This window comes from Triticum urartu, chromosome 2A, assembly GCF_056163025.1.
Source record: "Triticum urartu cultivar PI428250 chromosome 2A, HENAU_Tu73, whole genome shotgun sequence".
NCBI lineage: Eukaryota > Viridiplantae > Streptophyta > Magnoliopsida > Poales > Poaceae > Triticum > Triticum urartu.
Genome location: NC_141874.1, coordinates 320,538,982 through 320,562,091, shown reverse-complemented (window position 1 = coordinate 320,562,091; position 23,110 = coordinate 320,538,982). Strand labels below are relative to the sequence as shown.

Genomic DNA, 23,110 nt, shown 5'->3' with positions numbered 1-23,110 from the left:
CTCTTTTTTTCCTCACACTTCTTTTTTCTTTCTCTCTTCTTTTTCTCTAACTTTTTTTCTCTTTTTTTGTTTTTTTCTCTCTCCCTCTTTCCAAAACAAACTAGATAAGATGCAGATTGGATCTAGGGAAGATGTGAACGACCTCAACTATGATTTAGACAATGAACGATGGGTAGCACGTGGTGGAAATTGATGAATGGGTGGTGGACAGCGAAAGGGATAACGATGCAGCGGCGGCGTGACTAATGTGAACAGAACTCGAAACTCTAAACGAACAAGACACTAAGACCAGCAACTCGACATGACAATGCAACCGATAATTCAACTATGCAAGCAATGAAAAGAAAATTGCAAAGGCTCAGACTGGCTTGGACAAAGGATGAATAGATCTAACTTTTTTTGTGGCTTTTTCTTGGACAATAGGTAAGAAAATAAATCTAATCTAGGAAAACTAGAATTTCTCACCGAGCAACCTGAAAACTGATACCACTTGATAGAGGTGAGGGTCCCGATCTTTCGATGAGATGATAACTATCGATTTGGTGGAGACGACTTTGACGATCCGACTACAAACGTGCACGACGTTGCGCCTTAGCAATCGCTAAATCAATCTCCTGAGGTTACTGACGATGCTGGAAGCACGGTCAGCCTGACCACGAAGGTCTATTCCTGCAAGCAATCGAAGAATGAGCAAGAATATGACAAAGCAATCTGAATATTGCAAATATATATGAAGTATTGATAATGGTGGGGATCCGTAAGCGGTCTTGGTCTGGTCGTTGGACACAAACGAAGTACACGAAGTTGCAATGGCTAACTTTTAACAAAACAAATCCCAAGCAAAAAGCTACTAGATGGATATACTTATATAGGAGCAAGGGGTGGCGGCCAAGGAGGTGGGAGGACGTCCTAAGGCAGCCTAAAACTAACCCTAGGTCATACAAGGCTCATGGGCCCAAGTGGAGGTGATGCAACACCTTTGGGCTTATAGTTTGACTCGGATTTTGCTGCAACGTCAGATTGTTTCGTCTATAACTCAATGCTCCGGACGAATTTAAAGGTGAATCCAATTGGGTTGGAAAGAGAACGAAATCTAGTTTCCAACAAAAAAAGAATCACCCAATTCGGAGTCCGTATGAAAAAGTTGTTTGCGTTTTGAGTCAGGTATGTCTGTGCAGTCCGAATCTGAATCCAGAACGTGAGAGACTTGGACTCTATCTTCTCTTGGCCCAAAAGTGACGTGAGAGGACTTTTTGAACAGAACCTAAACTTCTCCTTTTCCCCTTATCTTCATATGTGGATTGTACAAATGTCCCATACACCTGCAATTACACAAAACACAAAAGTGTGTGAAGTATTTTTGTTCTGGATAACATAAATAGATTATTGAATAGTTTGCATTAGAAATCACCTGACAAATATGCATGTATGCAATATGTTTGGTCGTATTCAAGGTAGCCATGTCCTCATCACCAAAGTTACCTTTTCCGAAGATTGTGGATGTAACAAGTACGATCTCACGTGATGCTATAATAGGGGAATTGGTACCGGGAATTGTTTCTCACACCTACAAGTAAAAGGCTTATGGAGGAGCTCGGTTAGGATGGTGGCAAAAATTTCAAGCAAATGTTAGTCAAGATGTCGATAAGGTTGAGAAGATTCACAAAAATGCAAGTAAAAACAAATAGATCAAACCCAAAGGTATCACTAGGAACACACACACGGAAGATAGATGGGATCCGCACAACCAAGGGGTGAGCTCAAAATGTGCAACCACGGAAAATGCTCTTGTTGTGCGAACACTAGAGAGACGCTAGCTCGATTGCTCAAATGGGCTAGATACGCATGTGCACCAACCTATAAGAGAAACATGTCGTCTTCAATCCCAACTATGTTACGTATGAGGTGTCAAAGATGATATGCAAAAATGGCTCGATGCTATTGCTTACAAGCTCTTTGTTTCCCCTCTTTTGCTTAAAAGCTTTGCTTGTTTTTTTAAGCTAGAGCCAAGTATGATATGAGACAAGTATGTAAGATATGCACGGGAGAGACTTATGGCACTAAGATGGTAACAAGATTACTACGGTGCACAATAGCGTGGCCCGGCAATTCTCAACTTGCTAGTCTTGATGGGTAAGCTACGCGAAATGGCTCGAGTTATCAATGCAAAAGCAAGGGTGAGATGTCGTCGCGGTTACCGTCCGATCTTACGGTAAGAATGAAGTTGTTGAAGCTGGTGTGGTGTCTGAGTTGATGATCGAGTGGCGGCGATGATGATGTCCAAATGCGCCTAAGTAGCCGAAACACCTTAGGACACAAGAGAAGCCGCGGTCCGAAACTCAAACAACCACGAGAAATAGTGCGGAAGAACACTAGTGTTGGTATGGAAGCAAAATGGTGCAAAACAAAAGATGACCGAAAGTTTCTGGATGGTCCGTGCGCACGGGGTAAGTGAGGCCCGTGTGCACGGGGTCCCGTGTGCACGGGGTGTGCTGGGAGCGGAAGAAAAACTCCGGATCCATGGGGATTTTCCAAGGTAAGGCAATTTCGAGGGTTTGGAAGGTGGGGAAGCAGGAAGATGGGTAGATCCACTTGCCAAACTCCAAATTCGTGGATCAAAACAATCAAATCTCACAAGATCCAACAAATTGCAAGAAAAAAAATTTGGGCTATTTTTGTGGGGATTTTCGAATTTGGACGAAAAACAACAAAATCAAGCTAGCAAATGAGGGGATGGGACTCCAAGATGTGAATCAACCTTGCTCATGATACCAAATGATATAGGATGAAATCCTAGAGGGGGATCTTTTCACGCTTGGAGGGGGAAAAGGGCAAACTCTCAAGAACACAAAGACTCAAACAATTCCCCAATTACACATCCACTAGAATAGCAATATAAGATCCACAAGTCACAAACACAATCAAAGGAAAGATACAATGGCAAAGTTCTTCCCACTCCTAGGAGATGAGGTCTTGAAGATAGTCTTCTCCTAGAGGAGGTCTTGAAATCCACTAGGATTCTTCCCAAAGGGGTCTTGATTCCACAAGTGGGAAGGTAGAAGGAGCAAAGCTCACAAATATCTCATCTCATACTTTGCTAACCCTAAACATAGCCCTACGTATGGTTTATATAGTCTTGGGGTAGAAGTAGATGAAGAGGGGCTCGAATTGGGGATCACAGCCGTCCATCCTGGGAGGCCCGTGCGCACGGGGTAAGTTGGGCCCGTGCGCACGGGGATCCCATGGGCACGGTACAGGCCCGTGCGCACGGGGTGCTCCAGCGCCAGCTCCCTGTGTAGTCCGTGCGCACGGGGTCTTCGAGGCACGTGGGCACAGGGTCGCCTGAGAGGTGCAGAGTTGGTCTTGTTGCACTCCTTCTTCCTCCTTGTGGCCTTGGGGTCCTTCTCCTTGGCCTTCGGGATGCTCCCCAACTTCTTGGTGGCGGTCATCCTCATACCTAATGATGCACAATGATCCAAGGTGAGGTAGCGATCAAGTCCAATAGATAATCATGTAAATCTTGAAGAGGAGCGGGTTCACCTTAAGTCCGGTAGGTCCACTTGGAGCTTGATGTGCTATGAAGGTGTACATGGTGATGTCCATAGGATGCTCCGCATCACTTCTTGTACTTGTTGCAACAAAACCGCTGTTTTACCAATACATTGGTGCGAGCTGTCCGCCTAGAGGTGTTAATCTTGACAGAGAAACCCATCCGTAGGGCGTATTTGTTGTAGTGATCCTTAGCAATTTGAAGACTGCCAAACCTCATGCCAGTATAGGGTTCCATGGGCTGAGAACCAGCCTCATCCTCTCTTTCCTCTCCTTGCACAACGCCGTCAACAACACCAGCTCCGAGCTCAGTCCTGGTTGGACCAGGAACATTTGCCGCGGTGCTCGTCATCAAGAGTATGGTTCTCTGACTGCAAAGACACATCACAGGGGCACCACGGGTTGATGACTGCCCTGCCACATTGTCATGGCCTATAGGGTTAGGCACACGGGTTATCTGCGTGTAGTAAACAGAGCGCCCATTTTCTGTCTCATAATCAGCATTAGCTCCTGGTGGTACGCTGGGTTGTTGTTGATCCACATCATGAGGAATCTCATTGAGATCAGGAGGCAACTCATTGAGATCAATCATTTTCCTTTTCTTTTTTTGCTGCTGCCACACACCCACTGCACATAAAAAAGATGGAAGTGATGGCATCAATTTAATCATGTAAGAGTGTTTCAAACAACCTAAAAACTTTTCTGTTTCTGTATGCTACAACACAATCATAAGCACTTGCACACCATTATGACAATCTTAGTTGCAAAAGCTACATATCTATAGCAGAATCTTTTTTTATAACATGTACGCATTTTTTATTGCACAAAGTGATTATCTTAGTTGCACAGTTTGCAGTAAATAGGTGGCATAGATAAAGAACATGACTTTTTTTACTTCAGTGTTGTTCTGACTTTTTCCTTTATTTGCTACAATGATCTGCAGGTTTTCTGTTGGCAAGGAGCTGATTTAGATTTTTCTGCACATAATTTGGACATAATTTGATGCTACAATTGAGATGAAAAATCCAGGTGAAATAAGAAAGAAGATTTGGATGACAGATTATAGATATATATTTCATCATCGTTTCTGTTTTTAATTCTAGTATATTGAACATATTTTTACACTATAGCTTCGCAATAGGCGTGGTACAAGAATATATGTGTGGGACAAGAATATATGCGTGACTATTTTTACTATGGTTTGTGGTTTCATTAGCCTACTTTATTTTTCTGTTGCACAAATTGTTGGAGAAGTTGGTATGCATCATTGTGTGGTTTTCACAAAAGTTCTTTGTGTTTTTGCTGCCGTACTACAAATTTTTGGTTTTGGTCAGGATGCATGTTTCAGTTGGCCAGGATACATGTTCAGTTGGCTAGGATCATGTTTTTCAGCTAGCCAGCATGCATATTCAGTTGGTCAGGATACATGTTTCAGTTGGCCAGGATCATGTTTTTCAGCTGGCTAGCATGCATGTTCAGTTTGGCCAGGATACATATTTTAGCTGGCTATGATGCATGTTTTTCAGTTGCACATTTATGGATTTTTGGTTGCAGAGATTCTACAATTTCTTAATGAGTTCATTTGCAAACAACAAGTTCAAGTCGGTAGAATGCATGTTTAGTTTTGGCTACAATGCATGTTGAGTTTGGCTAGTATACAAGTTTTAGTCCGGCAAAGATGCATGATATTTGCAACTGATCCCCTATGCTTGATATCCCAACCAAATAGTCATTGTTATTCATTTTTTATTGCACATATACTTCAGGTTTCCTAAAGTCTTCACTCAAAAAACATCCAGTTCATGTGGGGTACAATGCATGTTTTAGTTTGCCTAGCATGCATGCTGAGTTGCCAGAATACATGATTCAGTTGGCTGGGATGTATGTTCAGTTGCACATATATGCATTTTTAGTTGCACATATTCTTTCGACAGTTAATGTGTTCGTTTGCAAACAATAACTACAACTTGGTAGAATGCATGTTAAGTTTTGGCTACATTGCATGTTGAGTGGGTTAAAATTTAGTTTTAGTTGGCCAGAAAATATGTTTTAGTCCGCTTGCTAAACACATGGGGGGGGGGACTTGGCTGGCATGCATGTTAGAAAACATGTTTAGTTTTGTTAACGTTGATCTCAAACCATGTTTAATGTGCAACTAGAAAGCTGTGCAACTGAACCTAACGACTTGTGTTTAGTTGCACGAACAAGAAAATAATAGACTTGTGTTCATGGTTGGTTTTCAGTTTGCAGACATGACACTCATGGGGGGTGATGGTGTGATGTTGACAATGAGGTAATGTGGCAGATCCACTTCTTTCTTGAAGCAGCTTCATCATGGATTTGTGTTAGATCCATGGAGAAGAGGGTTTACAGATGCAATACAAGAAGGCTTGCCTGATGCTGCTGCCTGGTATGGCTCTGATTACCCTGCCCTTAGATCAATTTTTTGAAGCAGTTTCTTTTACTTTAGAGCTGCCATCGCAGCTGTATAGGAGGAGAAAAAAGAACCTTGGACCCCCTTCTTTCGTGGAGAAGAAGAAGGCAACATGCGGGTGTGGGGGCGAGCGGTCGTAGGAGAGGGCTGGAACGCTGGATAGGTACAGCTGGCCACGTGGGTGGTCCTTTTCTGTTTGGGATTTTTTTTGAACGGTCACCGGGGGGGAGGGTATCCCTCCCCACCTGAATATATTGCTCAAAAAGCTGCCAAAAGCCAAGAGTCACCCCTTAAGCCTTGGCTGATCCCGTTTATAAGGAAAACAAGATCGAAAACCTAAAGAAATTGACCCCGTTTATGAGGGAAACCGGGCTGAAAACCATACAAGTAACAAGGTTACGGAAGAGAGAGAGAGAGAAAAAATAACGCCCAGGACATGGCATGCCTAGCTAGCAGACGGAAGGATCATCGCCATGAAGTACACCAGTAGAAGTGGGGTGTCGTCGAAGGATCACAATACCAAGACTTTGCAAGCAGCCTAATGCCCAAACCGGCGTGCGTACCAAACCCCACGGCGCAACTCAGGAGCATCCACAATCAACGAGTGCAACTGAACACGAACCTTGACCGAGAGCTCCACCACGGAAATTCGGAACGATTAGCAAGTTGGGGAGGCATCTTGCGCCATCAATGAGCAAAGATGAACCGAGACATCACCAAAAGCATGAAGCTCGCCGCAACACATCGGCAGCCATGGGAGGGCCTTGATCATGCATAGCAATAGAGACAAGACACCTTCATGAGGGGGAGACAGATGGCTGCCCTGCGACGCCAAAGGCACCGCCGCCGACCCCCAAGAAACACCACCGAACAACCACCATCGACCCCTGCCGGTCGCACCACCACCACCATCAAACCCATCGACATCCCCGCAACGAGCAGCTACCCAACACGGCAACCGAGCTGACTTCTAGATGAGGCCTTCAGGAAGGGTTGCGACGCAGATTGCGTCGCCATCATCTGTTCCAGGCAAACCTGGAACCAGGGTTTCCCCTGAAGTTATGGAGAGGTTGGCGACACAACAACATACAACGACGCCTTCAAGAAGGTTCGCGGCGCCCGTGGGCGTCACCGTCATTGGCTCCGGTCAGAGCACGGCTTTCACCGAGTTGAGCATGCACACCCAAACTCCAAGCACCGGTTGAACTGGGTAAAAATGCTCACCTGCACCAGCCGACGAAGAGGGCCATGGCAGCCCCGCCGCCGCCCATGGCCCAACCACTTGTGAGCCACCAGAGGCTGGAACCAACTCCACGTCGCACTGAAGCATCCGGCGTCCAGATCCAGCGCCCTCTCGCGGAGCAGTAAGAACCAGCCGCCAAAAGGGGAATATCCAGCCACCCCACTGCACCACCTCCATCTCCCTGCAACCACCGCCAGCCCACAGATCCGGGCGCGAGGCCCATGGATCCGGCCAGGGACGGTCGCCAACGGCGACATGAAGCCCATGCCTGAGCTGCCGCTGACCACCCCCGAGCACCACCGCGCCACAGCATGCGCCCACCTCCGCGAGTTCCCGCACGCATGCCCCAGCCCCGGCCGCCTAGACACGGCCGCGCGCCACCCCACAGCGCGCCGCCGTGGTCAGGCACGCCGCGCCGCCGCCACCAGATCCGGGGCCGCTGCCCCGGGCACCGAGCTCCGCCGCGCAGAGCGACCAGAGGATCCCCTCCCCCGTTTGAGGAAGGGGCCCGCCGCCACCGCTGCAGGGCCAGCGGCAGCGGCGGCGGGGGGAGGCGGAGGGGAGAGCCGGCGGCGCCGCGCGATTTTTCGCCCCCGAGTCACTCGGGAGGGAGCGACGCGGGGGAGTTTTTTTGCCTGGTCCCGTACCCTTCTGTCTGGGATTGACTGCTCGATCAGTTCGGTTTGATAACCATCTGTCTCTTTCTTTTCTGTACCGCGAGGGACAATGCTTATTTATTTAGACCAGCCGCTCAATCACATTAGTGGGCAGCTGGCCATTCATTAGACACGTTCAATAAATAAAGGGGATCCGTAGCAATCGCACGGACAAAGTAGACTCACTAGAGGTGCGGTGGGCGAAGTGGGTACACCAACAAACAAGCAGCTGCGTAACACCAGGGCCAACATTCCACCTATACCCCTTTTCTGCTATCACCGCGCCTACTACATTGGCGACGGCGAACGAAGCTACCACCCCGGCGAGAATAAGCCGCTTCGCCGCAGCCGAGGGCGAGGAGGCGGGGCCCGCCGTTCAACATGGCGTCGTTGTCCTCGCCGTGGGTTGAATGGGCCGGGGAGTACACCAAGGCGGCGCAAGCGGAGGCGCTCCCGCCGAATGAGTGGGCGGCGCGGGTGGCCACAGCGGCGGCAGCCGCGGGGGAAAGAGGGGACTTACAGTTTTCGGCGGGGCTGGCCGAAATGCTGGCGCGCGTGGTCCTCTCTGGGGAAAGCAGCGGCGCCGCCCCCGCCGCGGCGTGGAAGTACGCCGAGGCTGCCCTCGCCGCGCGCCTCGCGTCACCGGCGCTCCTCCTCACGCTCCTCTCCTCAAGGTACATACAGTGCAGGGTGGTAGGAGAGGCGAATGCGCTTGTGGTCCCTGCGTGGTGTCTGATGGAATCTGCCATTTTGCGAATCGCGACCGAAACAATGCTAGTTCGGATCTAGGAATTTCTCTTGGACATCCGAATGGCTGGAGTTAGACGTGGAAATGGAAGAAAACTTTATTTGCCGTACTTATTGTAGGCAGGTGATATCGTTCCCCAAAAATGTTACCCCCTTCGATCCAAATTAATTGACCATATATACAATGAAAATGGACATTGTATAGAGGTTGCGTCATTTAATTTGGATTGGAGGGAGTAGATTTTTTTTTTGCCGTGCGACGAAAATGCACAGGGTACATCTGTGGATGAGTAGAGGCAGATGTACTGTCTTGCCTCTCTAATCATTACTCACCGTTCAAGTTCATATTAGCTGAATTATACCAGAAAATAACTTGTGTTTCAGAGCACTCACTTTTTTTTTGCGAAAGTTCTGAGTACTTAGATAAAAGGAGCAAAATCAAGCACGTGTTAATTTCTCCAATTTTGCCAGCGAATGTCGAATGGCAGAAATAGACTGTTTGCAAGTATTATATTGATGGGTTCACTGTGTTCCTCCTCCTTGAAGGGTCATTCCTCGACGGGTGGCAAGGCCAACAGCGTATCGACTTTATTTGGAGCTCTTGCGGAGACATGGATTCAAATTATGTTTTCAGATGAAAGCGGCAAATTCCAACAAGTAACCTTATCCCACAGTCACTGCATGCTATAGTTAGTTAATACAATTTTGTGTTAGTAAGTTTTGAAATTAGACCAGAAGCATACGTATGCTTGGGTATGAAGTACTTATAATTTGAATGTATACCAGTCTTCAACCTTTATGCATTATACTGTACACATCCAGACTGAGCATGTCCTTGAGGATTTGCAAGAATGTGTTCTTCAAAATGCGTATAATCTGTCGATGTTATGGAATCAAATATTGAAAGGGGGTGCCTCTTGTAAGGTGGTTAGTGTTAAGGAGTATTAGTATTAGGTCTATGAGGCCTATTAGGCTATGTTTCCTTTCCAAGTCTATGTAATATATATACGCCCCATGGGCTATCGATGTAGGGCAAAGCCCTAGGTGGCCCGGTCTTCCACACTTGGAGGTGGACCAAGAGAATAACAAGAACACAAGGGAAACAAGGTGGACCAAGAGAATAGCAAGAACACAAGGGAAACAAACACTCACACAAGATCCAATCACACATGCACTCTTTCCACAAATCCACACAAGGTAACAAGATCCACAATCAACTAAGAGAGTTAGCTAGGATAGTTCTTCCCAAACCCACAAGTGAAGGTGGGGGCTTGATGATCTAGAGAGATCCTTCTCCCTTAGGAGGTCTTGGTGATCTATGGTGAAATCCTTCTCCAAGATGGAGGTCTTGAGATCTAGGGAGATCCTTCTCCTAGATGGAGGTCTTGTTCCTCTAGGAGGGGTACAAGGAGCAAAGCTCTCTCAATATCCTTGGGTATACTTTACTAACTCTAAATTGTGAGAGAGATATGAAATATATAGGTGGCTGGAGGTAGGGGATTAGATGTGGGGTACAAGGGTCAATTCCCATCACTACACGCAGGCAGAGCCCGTGTCCATGTGGTAAAGGGCCCGTGTCCACGGGTCCCGTGGGCACGGTACAAGGCCCGTGCGCACGGGTGTCCAATGGTTGTAGTGGTGCCCTGTGCCCTGTGCGCATGGGGTCCAAGAACTCATGGGCACGGGGTGTCCAGAGAGCTTTTGGATGCCCCGTGTGCAAGGGGTATGGGGGCTTGTTGGCACAGGGTGTCCAGAGAGCAGCTCATCTTGTTCAGCTGCTAGGCGCCGTCTTCCGTGCGTTCTTCTTGCTCCTCTTCATGGACTTGGTGCACCTTCCTCGCTTCTTTGTGATGTTCATCAATGTACCTAATGACATAGTCTCTTTGTGAGGTTCCCCATCCATAAAGAAATATAAGAGCGTTTAGATCACTTTATTTCTTTACAGAGGGAGTAGTAGCGAAGTCTCATCTAATTGCATATGGAGCTCGAAGAGGAGTCAGTTCACCTCGCTTTCGGTGGCACGTGCACAGCTCTTGTCAAGGGTCCACTTTGTGGTATAGGTGTTGGTGTAGTATCCGTGGTGATGTCCATGGGGTGCTCCGCATCGGCTATGCAAGAGACAAGTTGCATCCATAACATGGTATTAGAGCCCTAATTTTTTTTCGCACGTGCAACTCGTGCTCCTAATCCAGTCTCTTGCGCCACCGCCGTTGTTGTCTTCTTCGCCGGATTCATTATTTTCTTCTATCCCGTCGGCTGCCGCTGCTCTCTCACCCCGCCCGCCCGCATCGCTCAATTTGCGCGGCCCGTGCCTATGTGATAACCGCACGTCCACTTAGCTGTCCGCATGATCCGCGTTGTGTCCATCTGCCCGCCATTTCCCGCCCGCCACCCCGCAGGTTCCTTGCCCTCCACCATACCTTTGTTCGTTAGCCCTTTTCTGGTCCCTGTCCTTTCTATAGGATTTTGGTGGCCTCTTTTGCGTTATTGATATGCGCCCATTCTCTTGACGCCGAGTTTCTTTCACCGCCGGTTTTCTTGGGCTATGCTTTTATGCGCAATGCTCCATTCTGTTGACGTGTCATCTTCTTTTGACAACCCATCTTCTGTTACTTGCCTTGTATCTTGTACTGATTTGATTTCTTCTTTTGGTGTGCCATATTCTTCGTTATCTCCTTTCGCTTGACCTGACAGGTTCTGAAGACTCTACATGCTACGACGACGCTCAAGACACGGAGTTTGGATTTTTTATGTAGTGACACACTTCTCCGAATGCAATGCTATTGCACACGCTTCGCATTTGCGCGCGGGTGGGTGGGGGTGGGGGGGGGTTGTTAAGGAGTATTAGGTCTAGGAGTCCTATTAGGCTATGTTTCCTTTCCTTGTACCCCAAGTCTTGTGTAATATATATGCCCTATGGGCTATGCAGTAGAGATAAGTTGCATCCATAACAGTTAGTATGAGTTGGTTAGGGTGTGTACAACGGCCTTACAATGAAGGTTGTCGTACACTTGATAAAGTGCCACAACAAAGTTTTTAAAATAGGTTTAGTCGCCTCGTTGGAGCGCGACCTACGTCCTATGAGGAAGGTTGTCAAGAGTGGTGCCCGGGGCATGCGACACTTGAGTGCCACCATTTCCGGAGTCCGACGACTCTCTAAAGTGGTAAGGATAGTGCCCGACGCACGGTGATGGAGGGCAAGCCCTTGTGGCCTAATCTTTCATAACTTGGAGGTGGAGGAAGATGAACACAAGGAAGAACACTCGAGAGAAGATCCCAATCACACATCCACTCTCTAGGCAAACCATACAAGTAATACCACAAGATCCATAAGCAAGAAGGGAAACAAGTAACAAGGTAAGTTATTCCCAAATCCATTAGGGGAGATGAGGTGTTGGGGGTAGTCTTCTCCAAATCTACAAGGGGAAGATGGATGTCTTGATAATCCCTTGGGATTCTTCTCCACTGGCCGTCTTGATCTCCAATGGAGAGGATAGATGAGCGGAGCCTTCTTTTAGTTTGTCTAATATACTTTGCTAACCCTAAAACATGCAAGAGGTACGAAATATATAGGTGGCAGGAGGTAAGGGACGAGCTAGGGGGCAGGTTGGATGTTCCGACATGGGTCAGACATAGGGTCGTAGATTATGTTGGAGCATCTGACCCGAAGACATAACGTATGTCAAGGGTCGGATGCCAGGTTGAAGGTTGGGTCGGGTATTCCGACCCATTGTCCGACCTGGCAGTTTTAGCCAGCTTTGCCTCCATGTGTTGCTCATTCTCCCTTGAGACTCTTTCCTTCTCCATGATAGCCTGGCCTTCATTCCAGGCTTCTCCATGCTTGATTTTGTCACACCTAATGGCATTTAGCATTCCGACTTTAGGTAGTAACCATGTCTCATTTGAATGTAAAGGGCTTTCAAAGAGGAGTGAGTTTACCTCGGATTCAATAGCACGTGCGCAAGCTCTTGTCAAAGGTCCACTTGGAGGTGTAGGTGTTGGTGTAGAATCCATGGTGATGTCCATGGGGTGCTCCGCACCACACCGAACACTCGAAGTGTCTCCACTTTTGGAGTCCTGACTAGTCCGAGCCTTACTAGGTTCCTCAAACCTCTATTCTCAGTCTTGCTAGCTCGCCGGGGAGAGCTAGAAGGGGAGAAGAGAGAGTGACCCTCTTGAATTCATTCAAGCAGGCAGTGAGTGATTTACATGCCCATGTGGGGCCTTATCTAGCCTAGGGGTCATTGACAAATGATCAAGGCTACCCTTGAAAAGAGAAGGTGGGAGGGTAGAACTAAGGTAATCTTCTGTCCTTTGGCCCATGTGCCTCTAGTTGGGTTTGGAGGGGGAGGGGGATGGAGGTCCACTAGGGGGAGATTCCCTGCACTATATGAATGCCTTCTTGCTTGGGCTTGTGCCTCTTCGCTCCTTCGCCTCCATCTTTGACCTATTCTTTTATGAGCTCTTCTTCCGTTGACTTGTTGACCACACATACTTTCTTGGTTTCTCGCTGACCAGGGTGGTTTGCTTTGACCCATGGGAGTTTGCTTGAACTACCATTGCCCTCCTTGACTTGTGTCGACTGGCCTTTTGACCACTGATTTCCAATTACTCAACATGTGCAAAAACTTTCTGATGGCTTCATTGTTTATTAGTGTTATACACTAGATACTCGTTCGGGAATTTGAATCCGGTGTGCAACTTCGATATGAGGAGATTCCGCACACCCTCATTGGCTTTCGACCCGAGGCTGAATTCGTTGATGCTCACGATTTCGCGTAGGATGCAACCTAGGGCATTGGTGTAATGGCGTGTGGCCTTTTGGGGACTACCAAGAAGACCCTTAATCTCCACTTTAGTGATCACAATCCTATCAGTGCCAAGGTTGTTTCGGGACCTAGGCTTCTGCTGCCTCTTGGGTTGTCCAACATGGTCCCCCTGGCTGGTCCCTTCGTTGTGATTGGTCGCATCTTTAGGTCAATTGGTGTCGGCGTGGAACCCATCATGATCATTAGTTCTGGCACCAGACCTATCATGACCACTAGTTCTGTATTCCTGCCAATCCGTAAATGGGGTCAGGTTGTCTAGACCGTCATTACGTGACAACGGAGCTTTGTCTTTGTCGTTCGGATGTGTCATTCACAAAGAAGAGGTCGTGGCGACGGCTGTCTTCGGAGATTTTCAGCCTACATGTTAAATCGTTGGGAAAACGTTAAAATTCTATATAGAATCCATATAATTACTTAAAAATATGTAGGAAATCAAAAGAATTACTTAAAAATACCTATAAATTTCAATAGAAATTTTGGCACGACCTTTGCTAAAAGTTGGCCATGTGATGTGCCAAAAATTTGACAAAACACTTAACGTTGGCACTCATATATATTCTCTAAAAAGACATAGCGTGAAATTCATCGCGAGCAACAAATTGTTGCCTTGGCTCAGTCGCTTAAAAATCACACAAAACATGTAGAACGTCGGTTTGATGTCTGGTTTAATATCACATATCATATTAAAACCACAGCCGGTGGTGAGGAAGTATGGTCGGATCCACAGCTGGTGGCGGCGGAGCTAACACACACGTATTTGGGGACCGTGCGGTCGATTTAGTGATTTTTCACCTAAGTCCCGTGTGCATTGGTTCATATATGAGGTAATTTACTAGTTGTGAGGGAAAGAGGGACAACACCACTAGTAACAAGTAAGCTCGCAACGAGAGGGGAGAGTGTGTCTACATACCCTCGTAGACCGAAAGCGGAAGCGTTTAGTAACTCGGTTGATGTAGTCGAACGTCTTTGCGATCCAACCGATCCAAGTACCGAACGCACGACACCTCCGCGATCAACACACGTTCAGCTCGATGACGTCCCTCGGACTCTTGATCCAGTTGAGGCCGAGGGAGAGTTCCGTTAGCACGACGGCGTGGTGACGGTGATGATGAAGTTACTGACGCAGGGCTTCGCCCAAGCACTACAACGATATGACCGAGGTGTGTAACTGTGGAGGGTGGCACCGCACACGGCTAAAAGATCAACTTGTGTGTCTTTGGGGTGCCCTCTACCTCCGTATATAAAGGGAGGAGAGGGAGAGGCAGTCGGCCCTAGAAGGGCGCGCCAAGGTGTGGATTCCACCTCCCACACGGAGTAGGAAAGGGGGAAGAGCGAAGGAGAAGGAAGGGGGGGGGCTTCTCCTAGTCCTAATCGGCCTCCTGCCCAAAGGGGGGCGCACCAGCCCCTTGTGGGCTGGTGTGCTTCCCTCTTATGGCCCATAAGGCCCATAACTTCTCCCGGGGGGTTCCGGTAACCTCCCGGTACTCCGGAAAAATGCCCAAACCACTCGGAACCATTCCGATGTCCGAATGCAACCTTCCAATGTATGAATCTTTACCTCTCGACCATTTCAAGATTTCTCGTCATGTCCGTGATCTCATACGGGACTCCGAACAAGCTTCAGTCATCAAATCACATAATTCATAATACAAATCGTCATCGAACGTTAAGCGTGCGGGCCCTACGGGTTCGAGAACTATGTAGACATGACCGAGACACATCTCCGGCCAATATCCAATAGCAGAACCTGGATGCTCATATTGGCCGAGACACATGACCGAGACACATCTCCTACATATTCTACGAAGATCTTTATCGGTCAAACCGCATAACAACATACGTTGTTCCCTTTGTCATCGGTATGTTACTTGCCCGACATTCGATCGTCGGTATCATCATACCTAGTTCAATCTCATTACCTGCAAGTCTCTTTACTCGTTCTGTAATGCATCATCCCGTAACTAACTCATTAGTCACATTGCTTGCAAGGCTTATAGTGACGTGCATTACCGACGGGGCCCAGAGATACCTCTCTGATACTCGGAGTGACAAATCCTAATCTCGATCTATGCCAACTCAACAAACACCATCGGAGACACCTGTGGAGCATCTTTATAATCACCCAGTTATGTTGTGACGTTTGATAGCACACAATGTGTTCCTCTGGTATTCGGGAGTTGCATAATCTCATAGTCATAGGGACATGTATAAGTCATGAAGAAAGCAATAGCAATAAAACTTAACGATCATTATGCTAAGCTAACGGATGGGTTTTGTCCATCACATCATTCTCCTAATGATGTGATCCCGTTCATCAAATGACAACACATGTCTATGGTCAGGAAACTTAACCATCTTTGATGAACGAGCTAGTCAAGTAGAGGCATACTAGGGACACTTTGTTTTGTCTATGTATTCATACATGTATCAAGTTTCCGGTTAATACAATTCTAGCATGAATAATAAACATTTATCATGATATAAGTAAATATAAATAACATCTTTATTATTGCCTCTGGGGCATATTTCCTTCACTCGAGTAGGGTCGGAGCCATTACTACAAACATAATCTATTCTTTTAAATTGGTTAAGTGCCATTTCCTTCAGAATTGGTGCTCCACAAATTTCCTTTGTTATTGTATTCTTCAGTTATTTTTTGTGTTGTTTGTTCAATGTATATAGTTTTTTCATATTGTTTGTAAGTCTGTCTGGTGATGCATATAGTCTGTTAGCAACTTAGTATTCTATGTTTATGCCTTGCATGTACCTATATTACTCAATTTATTCCTGTAGCCGTATCATATACCTGTGTGGTAAATAAATCCCGTCTTTAAGGGAAAACAGTTGCGGGGGCAATATAAGGGAAGTTTGTTAATGCTTTCTCCGTTATTTTGCAGGATCAGGCAGTTAATAGATGATAACCTTAACCTCTCCAAGATATTTGGCTTTTCAGCATGTGAACCAGGAGTCTTTATTGTTGAATTTGTCCTTTGCATTTTATGGCAATTGGTTGATACCGCATTAGATGATGAGAGTCTGCTAGAGTTAACCCCAGAAAAGAAAGCTCAATGGCCAACTAGGCCTCAAGATATTAGTGCATTTGAAGTTTCTTTTTCGGAACAAAAGCCAGAGAAAATTGAGAAATTACAGAGGATGAATAGTGTGATAACTATAGAGCTTATTGGACATCTTCTTCACGATAAAGTAATTACTCGCATCCTCTCATTGGCACGCGAAAACATGTATGGCTTTTGAACTTTACGTGCTCTTTTACTGAGTTATTTCAGCTATTTTTCCCTATCACCAAGAGACTGTAAACTTCTTTTCTTGGTTTGAGTGATCAATTGAAAACCACTTCCGTTCCAATTAATAACCTGGCTATCTTAAATGCATCTGCAATCCAAATAGTTAATTCTAATGGTCTGAAGCTCTCAAGTGAAGTTTCTGCACACCTTTTTTTTTTCTTTTTGTAAGAAAACTGTAAGGGAAATCGCAGCCATATGAATAGGAACCTAAATACACATCTGTTTGAACTTAAAACCTAGGTGGTGGATTTGTAAATCCATTATCCTAACCAAGTGGGCTAGACTCGCTTTCTAAACCAGCACAACCTTGTGCAATAGACAGCTAAAATATAAAAGTATTCATGGAATGTATTAGTTTTTTTTTCAATATTGTCATCGTAACATTGAGCTAATGCTCTAGAATCATTGGGATTCTATGCATTAGCAACTTTGGCTGTACCTTCAGTAACGGCGAAGAGTCTGGTGTAAACAGTATGGGTGCATGCGAACATTTAGTATCGCAGTTGGAGTTGATTGTTCAGACTTCAGAATAACATTTAGTGTTTCAGTTGGAGTTGCTCAGATGCTTAGAATTAGTCTGTAGAATAAGCTAAAGGTGAGCCATTATCCCTATGCAGGCTTGTATAGAAGCATTCATTGTTTATGTAAATTGTTCTTACTTACACAAAACAACCAGTCGAACCTACTGTTTTTGCAATAATGTAGCAAGTTGTGTTACATATCACTGTTGACAAAAATTTAATGTTTCAGGAAAACTCAGTGGGGACTATTCACTTATCGGTTACGATTGCTTGTGGCAAACTCATCCACCTTACAAGCTTCGACGATGTCCTTGGTAACATTTCAGCAGTTGATTCTAGATGACCACAATGTCCATGGCGAAAATAAACATAGTTTGCACAAAAAATTCCACCCCATGGTGGCTTCTAACCCTCTATCTTCTCCAAATGGACATTGCCATGGTGGTAGTTATTCTGCACTATGGACTCCTATCGATATGTATCTTGAGGATTGCCTTGATGGCTCAATTGCTGCCACAAATTCCATTGAGATTTTAAGTGGTAAATACATTAAATTATGAAATCCTTGGTTGTATTGAATCGTAACTTTCTTCTCATAATTTTGCTTTTCACTGCTACTTTTATAATTTAATAGTGGTTTGCAGGTTTGGTCAAGGCACTTCAAGCAGTCAATAGATCCAGCTGGCATGATGCATTCATGGCCCTTTGGATAGCATCAGTTCGCCTTGTACAAAGGGTGAGTCTTCACTCATCATCTTGTTTAATCATTGAAACAACCTTTCATATTCTAATATTTGATCCTGTAAAACAAACAGGAACGAGAACCGATTGAAGGTCCTGTGCCTCACCTTGAAACACGACTATGCATGCTTTTGTCTATTGCAACACTTGCAGTTGCTGACATAATTGAGGAAGCAGATTCACGTTGTGGTGAAACTGACCTCAGCAGTCACTGGAAACAAGAAACAGCAACTGATGATCTGCGTAAGGAATTGATGTTAAGCTTACAGGCTCTTGGTGATTACGAAAGTCTGCTTGTTCCTCCTCCATGTATCATCTCGGCAGCTAATCAGGCTGCTTCCAAAGCTGCAATGCTTGTTTCAGGAATTAACAGTAGCAGCGGCTACATGGAAAGTATCAATGAAAGTATGCTAAGTTATTGTACTTGGTTACTCTTTTTTTATTCAAATACACATATTTTAAGTAATTGGCAAACTTATTTTAATTTTGATCAGCTGGAAACATGAGGCACTTGATTGTGGAGTCATGTATCTCAAGAAACTTATTGGATACGTCAGCTTACTATTGGCCTGGTTATATTAATGGTCATGTCAACTCCATGTCTCATGCAATTCCTAGCCAACTTGCTGGGTGGGCGGCCTTCATGAAGGGTACACCATTAACTCAGTCACTGGTTAGTGTGTTGGTCTCAAGTCCTGCTTCAAGGTGTGCACTTCTTCTCTAATGAAAAGAAACGAACGTAACGTTTCATGCATTTGGATGGCATCTTCCACAAGAGATGTCACCAATCTTCTATATCTAAATAGCTAGCCCCCACTAACCTATTTCTGTCCACATGCAAGCATGCCACCTTGGCATGCAACATGCATGGGAGAAGGCCCACCTCAACATTCAACCATGCACAGAAAAACCCCACCTCAACATTGAAACATGCATTCTATTATGCTATTTATACTTAATAAATATTTTACAACTATACAATAATCAAACACAGTAAATCATATGTATTTTTAGTTTTAGCTATCATATTATTATCCAAATATTCATGTTCCATACAACTAAAACTCCCTAAAATATATGCAAAACATTCCCGCAACAATGTGCGGGGCATCATCTAGTTACATTAAAAAGAAAGCTATATTTAACAACTCAAGATCATCGTTTATGTGTTGTTCAATACAATTTGTTTTTCTTCTTTGAGATAAGCAGTTAGCCAGTTTTACAACAACAGTATGACGCATGGTTTCATCATTTGGATGTACTATGCTAATAGCTGCTCTTTATGTTGTTTCTGTGTTGCTGTAAATTGTATTACTATGTATGATTAAATCATGTCATTTAGTTGATACTCTTAACATTATTTATAAAGCGGTAAGGTGACCTAAGGCCCCTAAGCGCCTGAAGCAACCAACTGCCTTGCCGCCTAAGCGCCTAAAACTGCATAACTGCAAGGCGCCTAAGCGTCCAAGGCGGGATGCCTTATAAACAATGACTCATAAACTGTTGCTGTTAGTAATAAATCACTGAATGAAGCTCATAAACTTGATGGAAGCTTAGCAGAGCTCGAAAAGTTATTTGAAGTTGCAGTCAACGGATCAGATGATGATAAGGTGTCTGCTGCTACTGTTCTCTGTGGAGCAACCTTGTTACGAGGTTGGAATTTTCAGGTTAGTAATTGTGCACTTCCATACTATGACTTGTTGGTCCTAGTCATGATGACTAGCTTACTAAACCTATGGTTGTTTTAACTTATGAATTTTCTGACATTGTGATATCTTGTAGGAGCATACAGTTCGCTTAGTCGTTAAACTGCTCTCACATTCTGATCCTTCTGATTATTCTGGTAGAGAGAGCCAGTTAATAAAGCATGGTCCAATGCTTAATGTTATTCTAACTGGAATATCACCCGTAGACTATGCTCCAATCTTCTCATTCCATGGTTTGGTATGATCAATACGATTACTTACCATGACTTCGATGCTTCCAGCTGCCAGTTTATGTTTACGTTTTTATTGTGAAATATATTTATGCTCCAAACAATCAATAGGTTCCAGAACTGGCTACTGTGCTCATGGCGATATGTGAAGTTTTTGGGTGTCTTTCCCCAAGTGTTTCATGGACGGTGGGAGCAGGGGAGGAAATATCTGCTCACACGGTCTTCTCAAATGCGTTCATTCTTCTGTTAAGACTATGGAAGTTTAATCATCCACCACTTGAATATTGTATAATGGGAGATGGTGCTCCAGTTGGCTCACAACTAACTCCTGAGTATCTTCTGTTATTGAGGAACTCCCAAGTTCTTTGTGCCAACAGTTCATCCAAAAGTAGAAGCAGCCAGAAGCAATTACCTGTTACTTCAAGTCGATCATCTCAGAACCCTATTTTTATGGATTCTTTTCCGAAGTTGAAATTGTGGTACCGACAGCACCAAGCTTGTCTGGCCTCGCCTCTCTCTGGACTTGCTCATGGAACACCTGTACATAACATTGTAGACAGCCTTCTCAACTTGATGTTCAGAAAGGCCAACAAAGGAAGTACATCTATTGGCTCTGTATCTGGGAGTAGCAGCATAAGTAACTCCTCTGGTCCTGGAGATGACGGTTCACATCTTTGGCCTCAGTTACCTGCTTGGGAAATACTAGAAGCTGTTCCATTTGTGGTTGATGCTGCTCTAACTGCTTGCTCCCATGGAAGACTATTTCCGCGTGAACTGGCTACAGGTTTGTTGTTTTCAGTTGAGGTCAACAACTTTCTCAATCAGGTTTGAGAGATAGAGTGACGGGTTGAGCTTCAGTATTTAATAATCACTATTTATTATGGCCTATCGGGTCATCTCAGTTTTTGAATGCTACCTTTTTTTATTTTCAGGTCTCAAAGATCTAGCTGATTTTCTGCCTGCATCTACTGCAACAATCGTAAGCTACTTTTCAGCTGAAGTGACACGTGGTGTTTGGAAACCTGCATTCATGAATGGAACAGATTGGCCTAGCCCGGCTGCCAATTTATCCATGGTTGAAGAACATATCAAGAAAATTGTAGCTGCTACTGGCGTTGATGTTCCAAGACTTGCCACAGGTTATTATTTCTGTCAGTTCAAGTGAATTCTTATGCATTTATGCCATACTAGGAGTGTTCCTGCCATGCATTGTGCTACATGTAAGTTTGCAGAGAGTATTAATCTGGTTTTGTATCACTTCACAGGAGGAACTACTTTGGGTAGACTTCCATTGCCACTGGCTGCTTTTGTGAGCCTCACCATCACATACAAGCTTGACAAGGCATCCGAACGTTTCCTTAACCTAGCTGGTCCAGCTTTAGAGAATCTTGCTGCTAGTTGCCCTTGGCCAAGCATGGCAATTGTCGCAGCACTGTGGACTCAAAAGGTCAAGCGATGGAGTGATTTTCTAGTCTTTTCAGCATCACGCACCGTCTTCCACCATAACAATGATGCAGTTGTCCAGCTCCTCCGAAGCTGCTTCACTTCTATTCTTGGCATGTCGTCAACATCATTATGCTGTTGCGGAGGTGTTGCTAGCCTTCTGGGTCACGGGTTTGGCTCTCATTGCTCCGGTGGTCTCTCACCAGTTGCACCAGGAATTCTCTACCTCCGGATATTCCGGTGCATCAAGGACTGCTCTATACTTGCAGAAGATATACTTTCCCTGCTGATGCTTTCGGTGAAAGACATAGCTGAGACAACAGTGTCCAGGCATGGATCGGACAAGCTAAAGAGGACCAAGTATGCAATGGGACATGGAAAGATCTCTCTTGCTACTGCAATGACACAAGTTAAGGTGGCGGCATCACTTGGAGCAACACTCGTGTGGTTATCAGGCGGTACTACCCTTGTCCAGTCTCTGTTTCAAGAGATGTTGCCCTCTTGGTTCCTTTCTGCGCAGGATCTGGACCGAGGAGGAGCCAGTGGAGGAACGGTATACAAGTTGGGTGGCCATGCACTTGCCTACTTTGCAGTGTACTGTGGGATGTTCGCATGGGGCATCGACCCGACACCAGTGTCCCGGCGTCGAGAGAGGGTTATGCGGTCGCACCTGGAGTTCCTAGCAAGCGCATTGGACGGAAAGATCTCTCTAGGCTGCAACATGTCCCTGTGGCAAGCCTACGTTTCAGGCTTCCTGGAGCTGGTAGTGGACCGCGCCCCCTGCTTGTTGCATGAGGTCGACCTCAAGGTGCTCAAGAAGCTTAGCATTGGGCTTCGGCAGTGGAAAGAGAAGGAGCTTGCCGTGGCCATCCTTTGCAGGGGTGGACCGGAGGCAATGGGTGTTGCCGCAGAGTTGATATTGGATAGCGAGTGGTGACTGACTCTGAAGTTGCTGGTAATTCTTCGTCATCGATGTTGCTGACTGTACATAACCAGACGACGAGCGTGTGTATGCTTGGTTTCTCTGGAATGCTGTTGGGTGTTCTACTCTTCCTAATCAAAGCTCCTCTCTAAGGCCCTGTACAATGGCAGGTGCTTAGACAGGTGGCAGAGAAAAAAAACCCGGTTTTTTTTCCAAGATTGGACTGCACCGGGGGGGGGGGGGGGGGGGGGGGGGGGGGGGGGGCTCACCTAGTGCCTCAATCGAGCAGCTGACCAGCAGGGATTCTTCACTCCAGGACATCATAGTAGCTCGGATTGGAATCTTTTATGTCTACCCACTTGCCCATTCATCTACATCCTTGTACAAGGCTTCCCACTGTGGACACAGAACTGACGACATCAGCTTTTCAGTATGCTGAGTGCCTCAATCGAGCAGCTGACCAGCAGGGATTCTTCACTCCAGGACATCATAGTAGCTCGGATTGGAATCTTTTATGTCTACCCACTTGCCCATTCATCTACATCCTTGTACAAGGCTTCCCACTGTGGACACAGAACTGACGACATCAGCTTTTCAGTATGCTGCAATCACTATATAGAATAAGAGATGAACTGCATGTGTGCCATATATTAAAAAAAACATCATCTGATTGTTGTAAAAAGAAGTTTGTTAATTAGTCAAATCCAGTTGTAACAAATCTCTCCTTCCAGAGGGGGTCATTCATGCAGTTTTCTTTAGGGTTGGTTGTGGCTTTATTAAAAGA

At 45.6% G+C, this 23,110-nt stretch overlaps 1 protein-coding gene across 2 annotated transcripts; it reads left to right on the top strand.

Annotated features, from left to right (window-relative positions):
- Positions 1 to 8,066: 8,066 nt before the first annotated feature.
- On the top strand, positions 8,067 to 23,084 carry LOC125537061 (mediator of RNA polymerase II transcription subunit 33A). Of its 2 annotated transcripts, none has more exons than XM_048700355.2 (12): positions 8,067 to 8,556; positions 9,176 to 9,286; positions 16,356 to 16,700; positions 17,514 to 17,824; positions 17,929 to 18,020; positions 18,100 to 18,430; positions 18,520 to 18,730; positions 19,578 to 19,692; positions 19,808 to 19,969; positions 20,073 to 20,745; positions 20,894 to 21,100; positions 21,227 to 23,084. In XM_048700355.2, the coding sequence occupies exons 1-12, from the start codon at positions 8,264 to 8,266 to the stop codon at positions 22,339 to 22,341; spliced, it is 3,966 nt and encodes a 1,321-aa protein (XP_048556312.1). In that variant the 5' UTR covers positions 8,067 to 8,263; the 3' UTR covers positions 22,342 to 23,084. The 2 variants fall into 2 exon arrangements, with proteins under 2 accessions (XP_048556312.1, XP_087399940.1); XM_087543814.1 differs by having other exon boundaries at positions 19,539 to 19,692.
- Positions 23,085 to 23,110: the final 26 nt, after the last annotated feature.